Raw genomic sequence first — 14281 nt, forward strand, 5'->3', positions numbered from 1 at the left:
TCCTCATGAATCCCTATTCTGTGCCAAACATTTGGTAAAAAAAAATAGCAGGTCTACAAGCTCACAAAGCATCGCACTCCTAACACGACACGTTGTGAACACCTACCTGTGTTCTACTGAAGCATCAGTTACCAACCCTATAAAGCATCTTAAAAGCGTCTTAAAATCTATTCTAATCAGACAAACTAGTGTAATAAAATTACCTCTACAGAAAAGAACACAAAACCTCTCTGATGAAGGCATAACGCCGAAACGCTTAAAAAATAAATAAATGGTAACTGATTGACATCCATCCATCTTCAACCGCTTATCCGTAGTCGGGTCGCGGGGGCAACAGCTCCACCAGAGAGCTCCAGACTTCTCTCTCCAGAGCAACATTAGTAACTTCCTCCTGGGGGATCCCGAGGCGTTCCAAGGCCAGTGAGTCGATGTGATTCCTCCAACTGCGCCTTGGTCTGCCTCGAGGACCTCCCTATAGGGAGATGCCCGAGAGGCAAATAACCAGATGCCCAAACCACCTAAGCGAAGAAGCAGCGACTCTACTCTGAGTATCTCTCGGGTGACTGAACTTCTCACCCTATCTCTAAGGGAGTTGCCAGCCACCCATTGAAGAAAACTAATTTTGGCCACTTGTATTCACAAGCTTATTCTTTCGGTCATGACCCACACTTCATGACCATAGGTGAGAGTAGGAACGAACATTGCTCAGTAGACAGAGAGCTTTGCCTTCTGGCTCAGCTCTCTTTTCGTCACAACAGTGCGGTACAGCGACTGCAATACCACCCCTGCTGCTCCGATTCTCCGGCTGATCTTCTTCTCTGTCCTCCCCTCACTCGTGAACAAGACCCCGAGATACATAAAATCCTTCACCTGGGGTAATGTCTCATTCCCTACCCGGACTGCACAATCCATTGGTTTCCTGCTGTGTCTTGCAAATCTTTATTTTGGAGTGTCCTTCCACCTCAGTGGATTTCATCTTATTAAGTTAACCTTATCAGCTGAGCACCCTCGCCCAAAGGCAAGCAGAGGAGCGCACCTGGCTCCAGTTTCTTACAATTCAAATACAATTTACAAATTGTATGAACCTTGAAATAATTAAAGCCTTGAATAGAGATCAAACACTTTGTATAATACAAATACAGTAGCTCTGTTTTTACTGTTCAGATAAATCACAACTACTGTATGATCTAATGAAGGAGAGGCACTTGGAGCTTTGTAGTTTTGTAGTTGGGGATTTCGGTAGTTTTGAGTTGTAGTTTTAGAATGATCAAAAATGCTAACCCTATAAAAAAAGGGTGTGTAATGTAAATGTCTCAAAACTGAAATTCTGAAAGAAGAAGAAGGACATGATCTGGCTGATGTTTGAGTTCCATCCAGCTGAGTCTGATTTGGTCAACTACTATTAGTGTAAGTATAAGTGAAAGTACTCAATGAAAAAGGCTGTCAGTGCCCTATTATAACATGCTGGGTGCAGACTGCAGGTACAGTCATTATCAAAACATGCACTGATTCCACACACCGTCTGTATTGCAAACTGCTGCATCAATGTTGTTGTTTAGGACAGGTCAACACTAGGGTCTTGTATCGTCCAGTGTTAACATTGTGATGCATATTTTCTACTTTTCTTTCTTTTTGTCTTTGTACACACAGTAGACTGAGTAGAGCATTCCTACACAAAGAAAGCACATCCTTTTCCACTCCTTTTAATTGTGATTAATCTCTGTGTGTGTGTGCAGGGGGCACTTCCCCTATTCCTGTCACTGATCCTTCAGATCCTGTGAAGTCCCAGACAAGACGAATGAATGAAGAATGAAATAAGATTCAGAGTCTTCTGCAAAGACATGAAGGGCAGCAGAACAATGATGAATAAAGAGATGAATAAAAAAGGAGCTGTCGAGACAAGATTTCACGATGTGGCTCAGACATGGTAATGGCGCTTCATCAGGGTGAAAATGGATGGTGATGTGCTGCTCCATGTCGAATACGTTATATGCACCAAGTTGATGAGTGTAAAATGAGACATGCAGCAAAAACACGGTAGCCCTCCAAAAGTCATGGGGAGTACAGGCAACTACTCGGATGAAATGACCCCTGTGCATTTTACAGCCCTCAGCATGGTGGATATAAGTTATCTTGTGGATGCAACGCATCGCTGCTATAAAGCATGCGGCCTGAACGAAAGGCGGAGAGCCACTAGGAACAATGATTAGGGAAGACAATGAGGTGCGGGGGACAGGCAGGAAGTGGAGTCTGGGGAACAGCTACAGGCAATATAATGGAAGCTCAAAATAACATATATGCACCATGGGAGGGCGGAGATGTTTCGCGACTATAAAATGCAGAGAGATGATGAGGACAACTTAGAGGTGATGGGAAGTGAACATAACAACCAACCAACCAACCAACCTTGGCGAGATATCGCATCCTTGCTGCATGAAGGCGCCCAGGGAGAACCACAGGCTATTAAAAATCCCAAAGTCGTTGGGAGGGTCTGGAGGGCTCTGAGGGTCTTTGGCCTCATCGTTCTCGTCCAGGTGCCACTCATAAGGGCTGAAACGGCTGACCAGGAAAAGCACCACGCTCACGCCGATATAGGCAAACACTATGCACATCCAAATCTCATAGGCCAGCGGGTCCAGGAAGGAGAAGACTCCAGGCTTGGACTTTTGGGGCTTCTTTATCATAATGGAGATGCCCAGGCTCATAAATGGCTTAGAAAAGTCTATGACTTCCTCCCGTACCAAAGTTATAGTTAGAGGAGCCACGGCTATATCAGCTCTCTGCAAGAATGGGGGGAATAGGCACAACAATGCACAACAGTAGTTAGTCGTCTGACACAAATTAAGACACACCGAAGAATTAGGATAACTCTCCAGTCCAAGTGATTTTTCAACAAACAAAATAATAATAATCAAATATTTCCACGGTGTAGACATATAACAAAGTATGAGTTCGTATTTGAAGTTTAACCAACCACCATGCAAAACATGAAATGCTGAAATTGAAAAGTTGATGTCCCTAATCAGTCAATGTGGTACTGGATGTCATTTATAATAATGAGATATGGAATACAATAAAAAATAAGTATTTGAGTGGCAGACTGGTGAAATCTGCCGCCTTATCAAATGAACCACTGCACTGCACTATTAACAAGCTGCACTCCACTCCACTGCCACACTGATGTAAGTGCTAGTGATGCTGAATGTCTTCCAGATCTTCTCCATGAATCAAGTGGCGAAGGTTGGGATACGGAGGTGAAGGAGCTTATGCAAACAGTTCATAAAATTTGAATTAGCCTGTGACACTCTCCTCCATCAGCGTCTCTGCAAAGCCTTACGGGCACATCAATTAGTGATAAATACTTGCAGTGATAAAGATGTAGAGAGATAGAGAGAGACAGAGAGAGAACCAGAGAGAGAGAGAGAGAGAGAGAGAGAGAGAATGATATTTGTAAATATAACGCAGAGTTCGACCTTAGCTCAGGTTACGAATGTCCTCGGCCGACACAGATTGAAATTAATCATGGTCTCTATTACCTCCTGGCTCATTAGCATGCAAATAGCTAATTAATGGCCATACAGTAGTGGGGGGGGGGGGGGGGGGTGCTGGGGGGGGTGCTTGTGATCCCTTTGAGTTACTAGACAGATGGCATCTCTCCAAGGTGGTGTACACACGAGGACGTATTGTTGACGTAAATGTGAAGTATCAATAATGATTATGACAAGAATCACACTTGTGTGGTAATTGTTATGAATGTTGATAGCTCATATTCTTAGTGTCAAACTAAGAATAGCATACATTAATGACTTTCATCCTGGTGTCCCTATTTTTGGATTATTATTTGTATTTGTATTTTTATTTTAGAATAGTCTAAATATAAATCAGTTGTTCCACATTGTTGGTTTCAAATGTTTACGCCCCTGTTGTTCTACTATAGTTCTTTCTTTAGGGAACATTCATGAAAGATGAAAATCTCTTCAAATGGAATGTGTGTAATCCATAACCATAACATACCACATTAAGCAAGTACAGTACATTTTTTTTAAACTGGAGTTTCTGAAATATTCATGAGCCCTGCACTTAACATCACATGAATGTGATAATTTATGATGAGAAAATAGTTGTACATCATCTACATTATGACAACACCCCCCTCCTTTCTACCTGTTTGCTGCAAACGCAGACCGTCACTTACCCCATACACCAGCTCCCCCACCATCCCGTTCCATGTCTTTGTCTCTGGATCTCTGGCACCGTACTTTCCGTCCGCAACTACAGACAGCTTATACTTTATCCCCACATGCTTTGCAATTTCAGCAGCTAAATCGACACAGTAGCCTTCGTATCTCTCATTCCCATCCTGCTGCGCAAAGTTTCTCTTGTACATCACATACGGAGCTTCCTGTTAAGTAGACATAGTGGTGAGTTCACAGTACAACAAGCAAACATATACACAGTGGCCACTGGCCAGACCTCTTTGGTCACTCACATGACGAAGGCCTTGCTTGGCTACATGCACACATGCGTGGATAACAAAAATGCACAGTCAAAGGTAAATATAAAATAGCATGGTCAATAAAGCACTATGCGGAGTTAGTCACGGCCCACGGGTATGCTGGGGCACTGACTCAGTTCCACAGCCCCATGCAGCTAGCCACCAACCATCCAGCACAGCCTCATAGGGCACTGACTCGGTTCCACAGCCCCATGCAGCTAGCCACCAACCATCCAGCACAGCCTCATAGGGCAGTGGGAGCTGTTAGGGACAGAGCAGGTATATAAAGCAGGAGAGCGGGGAGAAAGCGGGGGTTCCCTCATGCTAATCTAGTCCTAGTGACTCATATTATCTGAATATGTGAATAGGCAACAGGGCATGGGTGAGGGTCTCATCTGCTTTGCATTTGCTTGGTAAAAGAGGGTGGGAGGCAGGTTGAAAGAGGCACTGGGACTGTTTCCAATTCGTCAAGTAAAAATCAGCGACAGCAATGAGGTTTGGGATGGTTCTTGCTTATTTCTTCCTTTGTGTCAAACTCAAACGTACTGTGCCTGGATAATCCATCAAACAAAATCTAGAAAACCATTTAAATATAAAGTGCACCTAGTACGTACGTATGTACGCAATAAATATCATTTAACTTGTGTCCAAACCAAACTGTTCATAGTGCAACAAAATCCAGAGTATGTCTGGATTATACAACATGTCAGGTCAATTACTTACTGTGCTTAATCTATTTTTTTACATCTCTATGGGCTTGGTTCAGATTGTGTAGTTACGGGTACCTTCTGATTCTATGATTCTTCTATGATTGCATGTCTGAGTTCCTATTGTTTTTACACAATAATATGGATAACTCTCCAGTCCAAGTACAGTTCTGGCTGGGGATGGCTTTCCCCTTCATGATGTTAAGTCGACCTTCCATCGTATGGCATTTTCTTAAAATCATGGTAATGTAATGAAAGACAGACAGCAAACTTTAACTTGTACTTGAACTTATAGAAATGACTATTAGGCTATGCATTGGAACTAATAGCCATACAGTACAGTATATCAAATAAAAGGCATGATTGGCATTGGCACAGTAATGGAATTACACACCTTACTGTGTGGCTTTCTAACCTAACCCTGCACAACACATAACATTATTTGTTATGCAAAAATCTAAATGAGAATGTATTGACTTAGATTTTCTGAATTTGCCTAAGATGAGAACATAATAGACAAAGTCAGAAAGAAGGTCATGGTTTTAAATGTAAGATAAGGCGTACCTTATTGTACATTTAAAGATGACTGATGACTGCTGATTTAACCTGCCACTACTGCATTGTGAGCCATATGACCATAATATCCTGAGAGTAACGAATATAATATAATTCAGTAATTCAGAGGGAAGAGAATTAAAATTAGTTTTGAGCAAGGGAATACTAAAAGTTAACAGGCTTTGCTTATGTCCTATTGACAGAGCAGGGCTCATGCAGTGTCCCGCAGTGAGCCAATTGATTATTCACAACATGACTGACTGAGCGTTTCTCTCCCTGATGTCACTGATAATTTACTTAATGAGAGGGAAACAAAATGTGTCTTCACTTTTACTTACGTACACACACTGAATGTCAAATAGACGGTGTCTAACCTCTATAGTTATCATTAACAAAGTCCGGTATTGTGACGTCACTGCTACAACAGACCACCGCAATGTAAAAACTAAATGCTTTGTCACCCACACGGATACAGTTGAAGCACTCTTTGGTGAGTCGACTGTTTCAACATGTAGTGAGTGGATGGAAAGCAACAAGAAAAATATCCTACCCTCCCAGGACAGAATGCAACAATGGACACTTGACCCTGAGTGGCAGAAATCTTTGGTGGAACATTTTTTAAATATCTGCTTCAAAAGTGTACCATGATAGTAGTGACCACAATTGTTCGGTTTTCCACAGAAGAGGACTCGTTGGTGACCTGCGGATCCATTATATATACAAATTTTTCGTATTCATTCCAGTAGCCAATCTGAAAGGGACAGAGAGATTGACAAGTTATTGCAAGAAGAAACATGTGCTTACAGATAGAGCCTCCAAGTGCAGATGAGTTGGAAGGCGCTATCTGTATAATTGAAGACAGAATTGATTCATGCCTGATATCATATGAGCTAGAACAGGGTTGCCCACACTTTCTAGACTTGAGAGCTACTTTCAAAATGACCAGCACAACCAGATCTACCCACCAAAAATATATACATATATTATCCCATTGCTGAAAATACAAATGCACTTCTTTTCCTTTTTTGTAATATTGATGTTTGTGTGAACACTTTTGAAAACACGGTAGGCCTGTTGCATTGTGGGTTTGCGCTGCCCTTTTTGATGTCGATCAATCAAGTGCAGTCACCTTAATGTGTGGCAGATGCCAAAAATAGTTTATTGTTTATTTTTAATTGTATATTTTTAGGGGCCATGTCATGTGTTCTACCTGCACAGCCTGTGTGATCTACTGGTAGATCACGATCTACCTTTTGCCCACCCCTGAGCTAGAATAACACTGGTGGAGGCGATCGCTACACCTGTGCTGCATGTAGAGTACAGTATAGAGGCGGAGGATTGTTCTATTCCTAGCTAACCTCCTCAGCAATGACTTCATTACATAACAAGAAGGCAGTGCCCACGCTAGCATGCTGATAATACCAACACCAGGAGATATATCAACGCTGTCAGGCAGAAACCTTATGTTCAAACTTTTTATGATTTTTCATAATATGCTACCTGACACACGAGTGTCTGTAACTCTAAAAGCTATCGTGTTGCATTGTGTCATACTGTAGATCTGCTGTTATCGCTACAACCCATTTAGAATTAGACCTGAGAGCATTCTAAAAATGTCTTCTAAATCAGTTTCTATGTCAGTGGTTCTAAAACTGTTTCATGTCAAGGACCCCCAGAATTATCTGAATATGGCCGCGGACCCCCCATCTGAAAATATGTTGTTCCAGGGACCCCCTGGAGCACGGCACCGTGTGCCGTGCTATGATCTTGTAGATATGCTATTTCTCAATAGCTAAAGTATAACATAATGTTTAAAACACCAAAAGGGGTTCCCGTCCAGAATGGGTACTTAAAGTAATAGTAAAAGTGGCTAAATCTAAATATTCTATAAATATCTAACCAGAGAAAGGTATCATTATGACTAAATAGTGCTTGTGACTAATAGCTGAATTGGATCCATTGAAACACAGTTTCCTTTCTACATTTTGGACGTACAAGGTTGCCACCTAACAGCGACGATATACAAAATAGTCAGGATGTGTCTCATACTATTCATTTCAATACTCATTCTAGAACACAGAATTTCACATTGAAGTAAGCATCTCACTAAGCTTCTCCTGCGTGACTGACTGGACATCCTGAGACTTTAGTCCTGTTTAGTTCTGAACTGTAAAGGCTACATCTCCCAACTCTGTTTGTTCCAACTCCCAGTACTCACTCTGTTGTCACTGCAGTGCACATACAGTACAGTGCACGGGTGGCTGTGGTGAACAGGATCTGGTGAGCTGAGCTATGTGAACAGCCAGTTCATTTTGGTACTTGTGGGGGCACCTTGTCAGAGTTCAGGGTCAAGACATATTGGAGGTGTGTATTTGTGTGTGTGTGTGTGTGTGTGTGTGTGTGTGTGTGTGTGTGTGTGTGTGTGTGTGTGTGTGTGTGTGTGTGTGTGTGTGTGTGTGTGTGTGTGTGTGTGTGTGTGTGTGTGTGTGTGTGTGTGTGTACTCATGCATGCGGGTGTGCATGTCGATCTGTGTATGTGTGTATCTGTCTGTCAATCTGTGTGTCTGCATGTCTGTTTGAGTTTATGTCTATCTATTATACAGTACAGTACAGTACAGTACAGTACAGTACAGTACAGTACAGTACAGTACAGTACAGTACAGTACAGTACAGTACAGTACAGTACAGTACAGTACAGTACAGTGTGTGCGTCCGTGCGTGCGTGCGTGCGTGCGTGCGTGCGTGCGTGCGTGCGTGAGTGCGCTCGCGAGTGCGTGTGTTGATAGCTTTTCTGCTGACAGCTATGTGTTCTCTGGCCTGCCCCCTAAAGCCAGCTACGTGTCCTCTGGCCTGCCCCCCTACGTGTCCTCTGGCCTGCCCCCCTACGTGTCCTCTGGCCTGCCCCCCTACGTGTCCTCTGGCTGACAGCTATGTGTCCTCTGGCCTGCCCCCTAAAGCCAGCTACGTGTCCTCTGGCTGACAGCTACGTGTCCTCTGGCTGACAGCTACGTGTCCTCTGGCCTGCCCCCTAAAGCCAGCTACGTGTCCTCTGGCCTGCCCCCCTGACAGCTACGTGTCCTCTGGCCTGCCCCCCTGACAGCTACGTGTCCTCTGGCCTGCCCCCCTATGTGTCCTCTGGCCTGCCCCCCTAAAGCCAGCTACGTGTCCTCTGGCCTGCCCCCTATGTGTCCTCTGGCCTGCCCCCCTATGTGTCCTCTGGCCTGCCCCCTAAAGCCAGATTATGACACACATGAACCCTGTAGGCCCTGCGAGGCCACATGCAGTCTCTGGAGATAACTTCAAACTGCAGGGCTGTTGTTCTACTGGTGACGTGGCTTAGAGACAAGCACTTGCCTTGAGCAAAGACTGCTTAGACCTTCTATGTTTGGACGCAGCAACAAATAAAGCGATGAATTAGTCTTCAATAATATATTATGCAGTACATAGTATACAGTATGTCAAATACCAAGTACTTAGATTATAATGCCACAATCATGTGAATATCAGTTTTGTGATGTATTATGATGTGATCATGTCTGTTCACTTACCTTCCTAGCACCCCCTAACTTCATCTCGTACACGTCAATTGTGTAGTTGGCTCTCCGACCAAATGTGTCAAACTGGATGTTGCCTGTCATACCTTGTACTTGCACCTGCCATGAACCAATGCAAGGAAGTGATAATAAGATCTATTATTTGCATCCAAGCGGATTTAATCGTGCACTCCCTGGCCTTGGTGATGACATTGATGCAAATTGTGTCAGTCACTTAAAATACATTTTTAAGTGACTGACACAATTTGCATCAATGTCCAATTGTGACCAATTTCTTCCTTTGCTATGGCTAGAGGTTGTTGCTTTTATTGGCTTTGAGCTTACAATTTTCAACAGTTGTTCCACCTTTAAAAAGTCAAACAGCCAAATACAATCAAATATTGTAATTGCCTGTAATTAGCCTAGTATATCTTAAAGCTAAAAATCGAGGACTTAGTTTAAATGTCTAACATATTTTAACCTATATCTGTATGGTACAGTACGTTAATACAGATATAACTAGCACATATGCAGTGGTAGGAGCCGGAGGTGGTCTCCCATTCCCAACTCTGGTGTTGGATAAGACACTGGATGACAATGTCAATACAGTTAATTGAAGCAGACAGCTAGTGCAGCGGATTGGACACTAATGTGCCACTCTACTGTATAGTTCGAACATCGTTGCAATTAGCTCTCTCCATCAGGAGAGGGAGACAACCGACAAAACGTAGAGATTGTCGCTTTTTAAACGGTAACCATACTGAACTGTATAAAGTGAATGAGGAAAAATACGAGAGAAGCCTTCTTGTGTTATAGTGAAAGCCTCCAAGTCCTACCATTTTGAGGGCCCTCTCTATGTCGATGCCTTGGCTCCAGGGCACCGCGGGGTTGGCCAGGCAGTCACCAGCGCTGCCCCTTCGTGACACATCCACCCGCTGGCGCCGGAGATAGCGGAAGGCCTCAGTGAGCACCAGGATGGCGTCGTGAGTCAGTGCTGACGTATACTGAAACAGAAACACACACCCCTCAAAATCAAGTACACACAAAGATACACTGGACTACTGAGTGTCTATAATAAAGAAATAATAATATAAAAAATCTATACAAAATATAATTATTTTTATTATTGGTTATTTCATCTTATTTTTTATTTTGTGTTATTTTAATTGTTATCCACACCATTGAGGAAGCTCAAGGCACAGTAATTGCACCGCCTAAAATTTGCCACTGGCTGTATTGCTTGTGAAAATAAACTACCGGTAACTATAATATCTGAGCCATTACCCTCTTTTGTATAGCCTGTGAAGAGAAACAGATAACTGGACTCTGGAGGAAAAGAGAGAGAGAGAGAGAGAGAGAGTGCAACATTGACAGCTATGCCTTGCTGACCTTCAGCGGAGTGTTTTTCGCCTCAGGAAATTCTCTTTCATCTAGGCGTTCCCAGCGTTGGAGGAACTGCTGGACGATGGGACTGTCTGGATTTATGATCTGGAAGCCTGTGATGTTAGCTCCACCAGAGATAACCTTATCCAGGCTCATGTTGGAAAAGCCCTGAGAGCAAAGAGCACAGCTGGTCAGATATACTGTAAAAGTCCACGAAATACCAGGCTAAGGGTCCCTGGAGACTGCCGCCATTTTTCGGGAAAAACATTTATGAAAAATGCAACAGTCTGCAAGGACGCATGAAAAGCAATGAAAAGTCTGCAGCATGAAAAGCAATAAACGTAATAGGGATATATGTTTAGTTGTTACAAAGACTTCAACTGTTCTGTTCTGTTCCGTTCTTGTTTGTCTGAGAGCCAAACTACTGAAAGTTATTGTTTGTTCTGTGAACTGAAAGTTAATTCTGACAATGTACACTATAACTTTAATGTAGAGATCATCTGAAAGGTGTTGCACTTCTTTGGGTTGTGTGTGGCAGTGTGCTACGATATAAATTCTTACCAGGTTGGCAAGGATGTAGTGGAACCCTCTGCCATTTTTCCCAATGATCACCGCCTACAGGGTAAACAGAGACAGGTTTAAGCCATGTTAACCTCAATTTATGTATGAACAAAAAGTTTCAATGGCTTCTAATATGTGGTTGTGGACAGGAGAGAGACACAGCAAGAGAGAGAGAGCAATTTGCAAAAGCTGTGGGAGGTTGTTGTTGTTGTGTGTGTGTGTGTGTGTGTGTGTGTGTGTGTGTGTGTGTGTGCGTGCGTGCGTGCGTGCGTGCGTGCGTGCGTGCGTGCGTGTGTGCGTGCACATGTGTGTGAGATAGACAAGACGAGAGAGAGAGAGAGAGAGAGATAGAGAGAGAGAGAGAGAGAGAGAGAGAGAGAGAGCGAGAGAGAGAGAGAGAGAGAGATAGAGAGAGAGAGAGAGAGAGAGAGAGATAGAGAGAGAGAGAGAGAGAGAGAGAGAGAGAGAGAGAGAGAGAGAGAGAGAGAGAGAGAGAGAGAGAGAGAGAGAGAGAGAGAGAGAAAGAGAGAGAGAGAGAGAGAGAGAGAGAGATAGAGAGAGAGAGAGAGAGAGAGAGAGAGAGAGAGAGAGAGAGAGAGAGAGAGAGAGAGAGTCTGATAACAGTGCTTGTTCCTTTTCATTAACTTCAACATGTAAAATAAGGTCAGGGCTCAGGCAAACTTCTCTTTCATAATGCAGCTGCCTGTGTTCTCACACGCACATCTTTATCTCAGCCATGCCGAAGGCCGAAGGCCAGGGACAGATTATGTATTCACCCCTCTTTGTCATTGTGTCTGTGTGAGTTTTACACACACAGTGACTGACACAACGCACAAAAACAGTCACGCATATAGAGACTGGGCCGACTTGGGGACCCAACACAAGGACAACACAAGAGACGGTCACGGCCACACAGCGAACTCAAGGTACGGCCACGGAGCCGACTTGGGGACCCAACGCAGCTCCTCCAAGGAAAACAAACAAATGAACGGAGCTGAACGTGAATCCCCCCTACCGCCCACCCCTTTTTTTCCCTCACTGTATGTTTCTTTTCCCTTTTTACCTCCATTATGATGAATTCCTGTTCTGTTCTTTGTCTATATAGAAGTGTCTATTTGTACGTCTCTAAATGTTTTTGATGAATTGAACATGGTGGACCCTATTGGAAACAAGTGTAATGCTTAATTGGGTCGTCCACTCACAGTTAACAGCCTTTGTATTGAGTTTGTGCTTGAAATGTACTGTAATTCTGCAAACTGTTAATAAATATTTCAATCAATCAATCAATCAAACTGGGCCGGGCTTTGGGGCGGGCCCGTCTAGAGTTTGAATGGACAGGTATCAGTCAAAAGGGAGACATCGAAGAGGAAGGACGGGTGGGGAAGGATCAACATATGGAATGTCAGAACAGGTCAGCTCCATATATGGAGATCTAAGGGTTTGAGGTTTGAGGTTCGATGTAGAGTTAATTGCTGGCCGGCTCCATATATGCAGATATAGGTGATGATCCAGTCTTCTCTCATGAGGTCAGTGTCGTGATCTTCATATATGGAGACGACCTTATATGGAGCGTGTCACGAAGCGTGACGGACGGCCATATACGGAGCATGTCACGAGGCGTGATGGACGGACAGACAGACGGACGGACGGACTGACTGACAGGTTTTGCAGGCTTTCATAGTAATCTGTGACCTACAGTCGCAATAAAATAAAACAATATTACACAACCCTGGCCACCCTGCCTGCTTCTGGCTGCATCATGTTGTAAAATCAAGCAGTCTGAACTGGTACATTTAAAAGTGGATTGTCCGCACACAATATAATTCTGCTCCCTGTCCTCTTTATTTCAACCTATATACAACAACGTTTCGCCCCTCCGGGCTTTCTCAAGTTCTTGAGAAAGCCCGGAGGGGCGAAACGTTGTTGTTGTACAGGTATATAGGTTGAAATAAAGAGGACAGGGAGCAGAATTACATTGTGTGCGGACAATCCACTTTTTGAGTGCATGGTGCTATACGGAGCTGTGTGTGTCTCTGGCAGGCTGTGTCCCTGGCTGGCTGTGTCCCTGGCTCCCTGGCTGGCTGTGTCCGAGCACGAAAATAACGTTTGGTTGGGTTTGGTTGTGTTGCGCAGCCTAACACACACACACACACACACACACACACACACACACACACACACACACACACACACACACACACGCGCACGCACACGCACACGCACACGCACACACACACACACACATCCTGTGGGTCTGGATGTTCCGGGGACCCTCCGGAACATCCAACAAACAGATATGTTTCTTCATTTGATCACTTCTTGGGTCCAGCACCGTAGCTATTTAAAAACTGGGATGTTTATATCATTTTCCTTCTTTTTATTTAAACAAATTTAATACCTGACCAAACTCTGTTTCTCTCATTTCCCTGAGCAAATTGTTTTCAAGAAGATATTGTACAGTGGGGGTGATTGTTTTATTTTCTCCACTCTCTATACACCATCCCCCGCAGTTTTAGGATGAGTATTTATACACGCCCACCAGCTACTGTATGCCAACTGAAATGTTCACTTGGTCTTATACTCCGACCAAGATGATCCACTGCTTCTGTTCCCATCTTTCTTTCAGTTTTAGTATATTATATATTTAGTATATTATATTTGTCATAGTATACTATGTTTAGTTGACATGTATGACATGAGTTTTTCAAGTTGTAATAAATGATACGTAGCTTGCGGAGTTAGTTCAGTCAGATATATGTAACCCAGGTTTATAATTGTATGTCTGTATTTGTATCTCTATTTGTATGGTAACGGTACCATCTGCATCTGTTCGCATGCATTTGTATGGTCACGGTACCATCTGCATCAGTTCACAGCTCACCACACCGATCACTCACTCACTCAGTCACACCAGTTTGGAATCAGCAATCAGCAATCACCACCACACCCTAGTATAAAGCACAGCACTTTTGTCTCAGCCAGTGATGTGCACCTCACTGACTGAGACAAAAGTGTTGTGCTTTAAAATTATAACCCTGGGTTACATA

General features: G+C 43.5%; 1 protein-coding gene across 1 annotated transcript in view; it reads right to left on the minus strand.

Annotated features, from left to right (window-relative positions):
• The window catches only part of LOC306928214 (glutamate receptor 3-like), a gene marked incomplete at its 5' end in the record, with an annotated part of 131760 nt that overhangs the window by 53440 nt on the left and 64039 nt on the right, over positions 1-14281 (minus strand). Inside the window, 7 exons of the mRNA XM_079508151.1 lie at positions 2407-2780; positions 4196-4402; positions 6401-6508; positions 9306-9410; positions 10127-10294; positions 10680-10841; positions 11235-11288. Coding sequence (XP_079364277.1) covers positions 2407-2780; positions 4196-4402; positions 6401-6508; positions 9306-9410; positions 10127-10294; positions 10680-10841; positions 11235-11288 — 1178 coding nt within the window. The remainder of the gene's footprint in view (positions 1-2406; positions 2781-4195; positions 4403-6400; positions 6509-9305; positions 9411-10126; positions 10295-10679; positions 10842-11234; positions 11289-14281) is intronic.

Source organism: Electrona antarctica (assembly GCF_951216825.1).
Source record: "Electrona antarctica genome assembly, chromosome: 8".
Taxonomy (NCBI): Eukaryota; Metazoa; Chordata; class Actinopteri; order Myctophiformes; family Myctophidae; genus Electrona; species Electrona antarctica.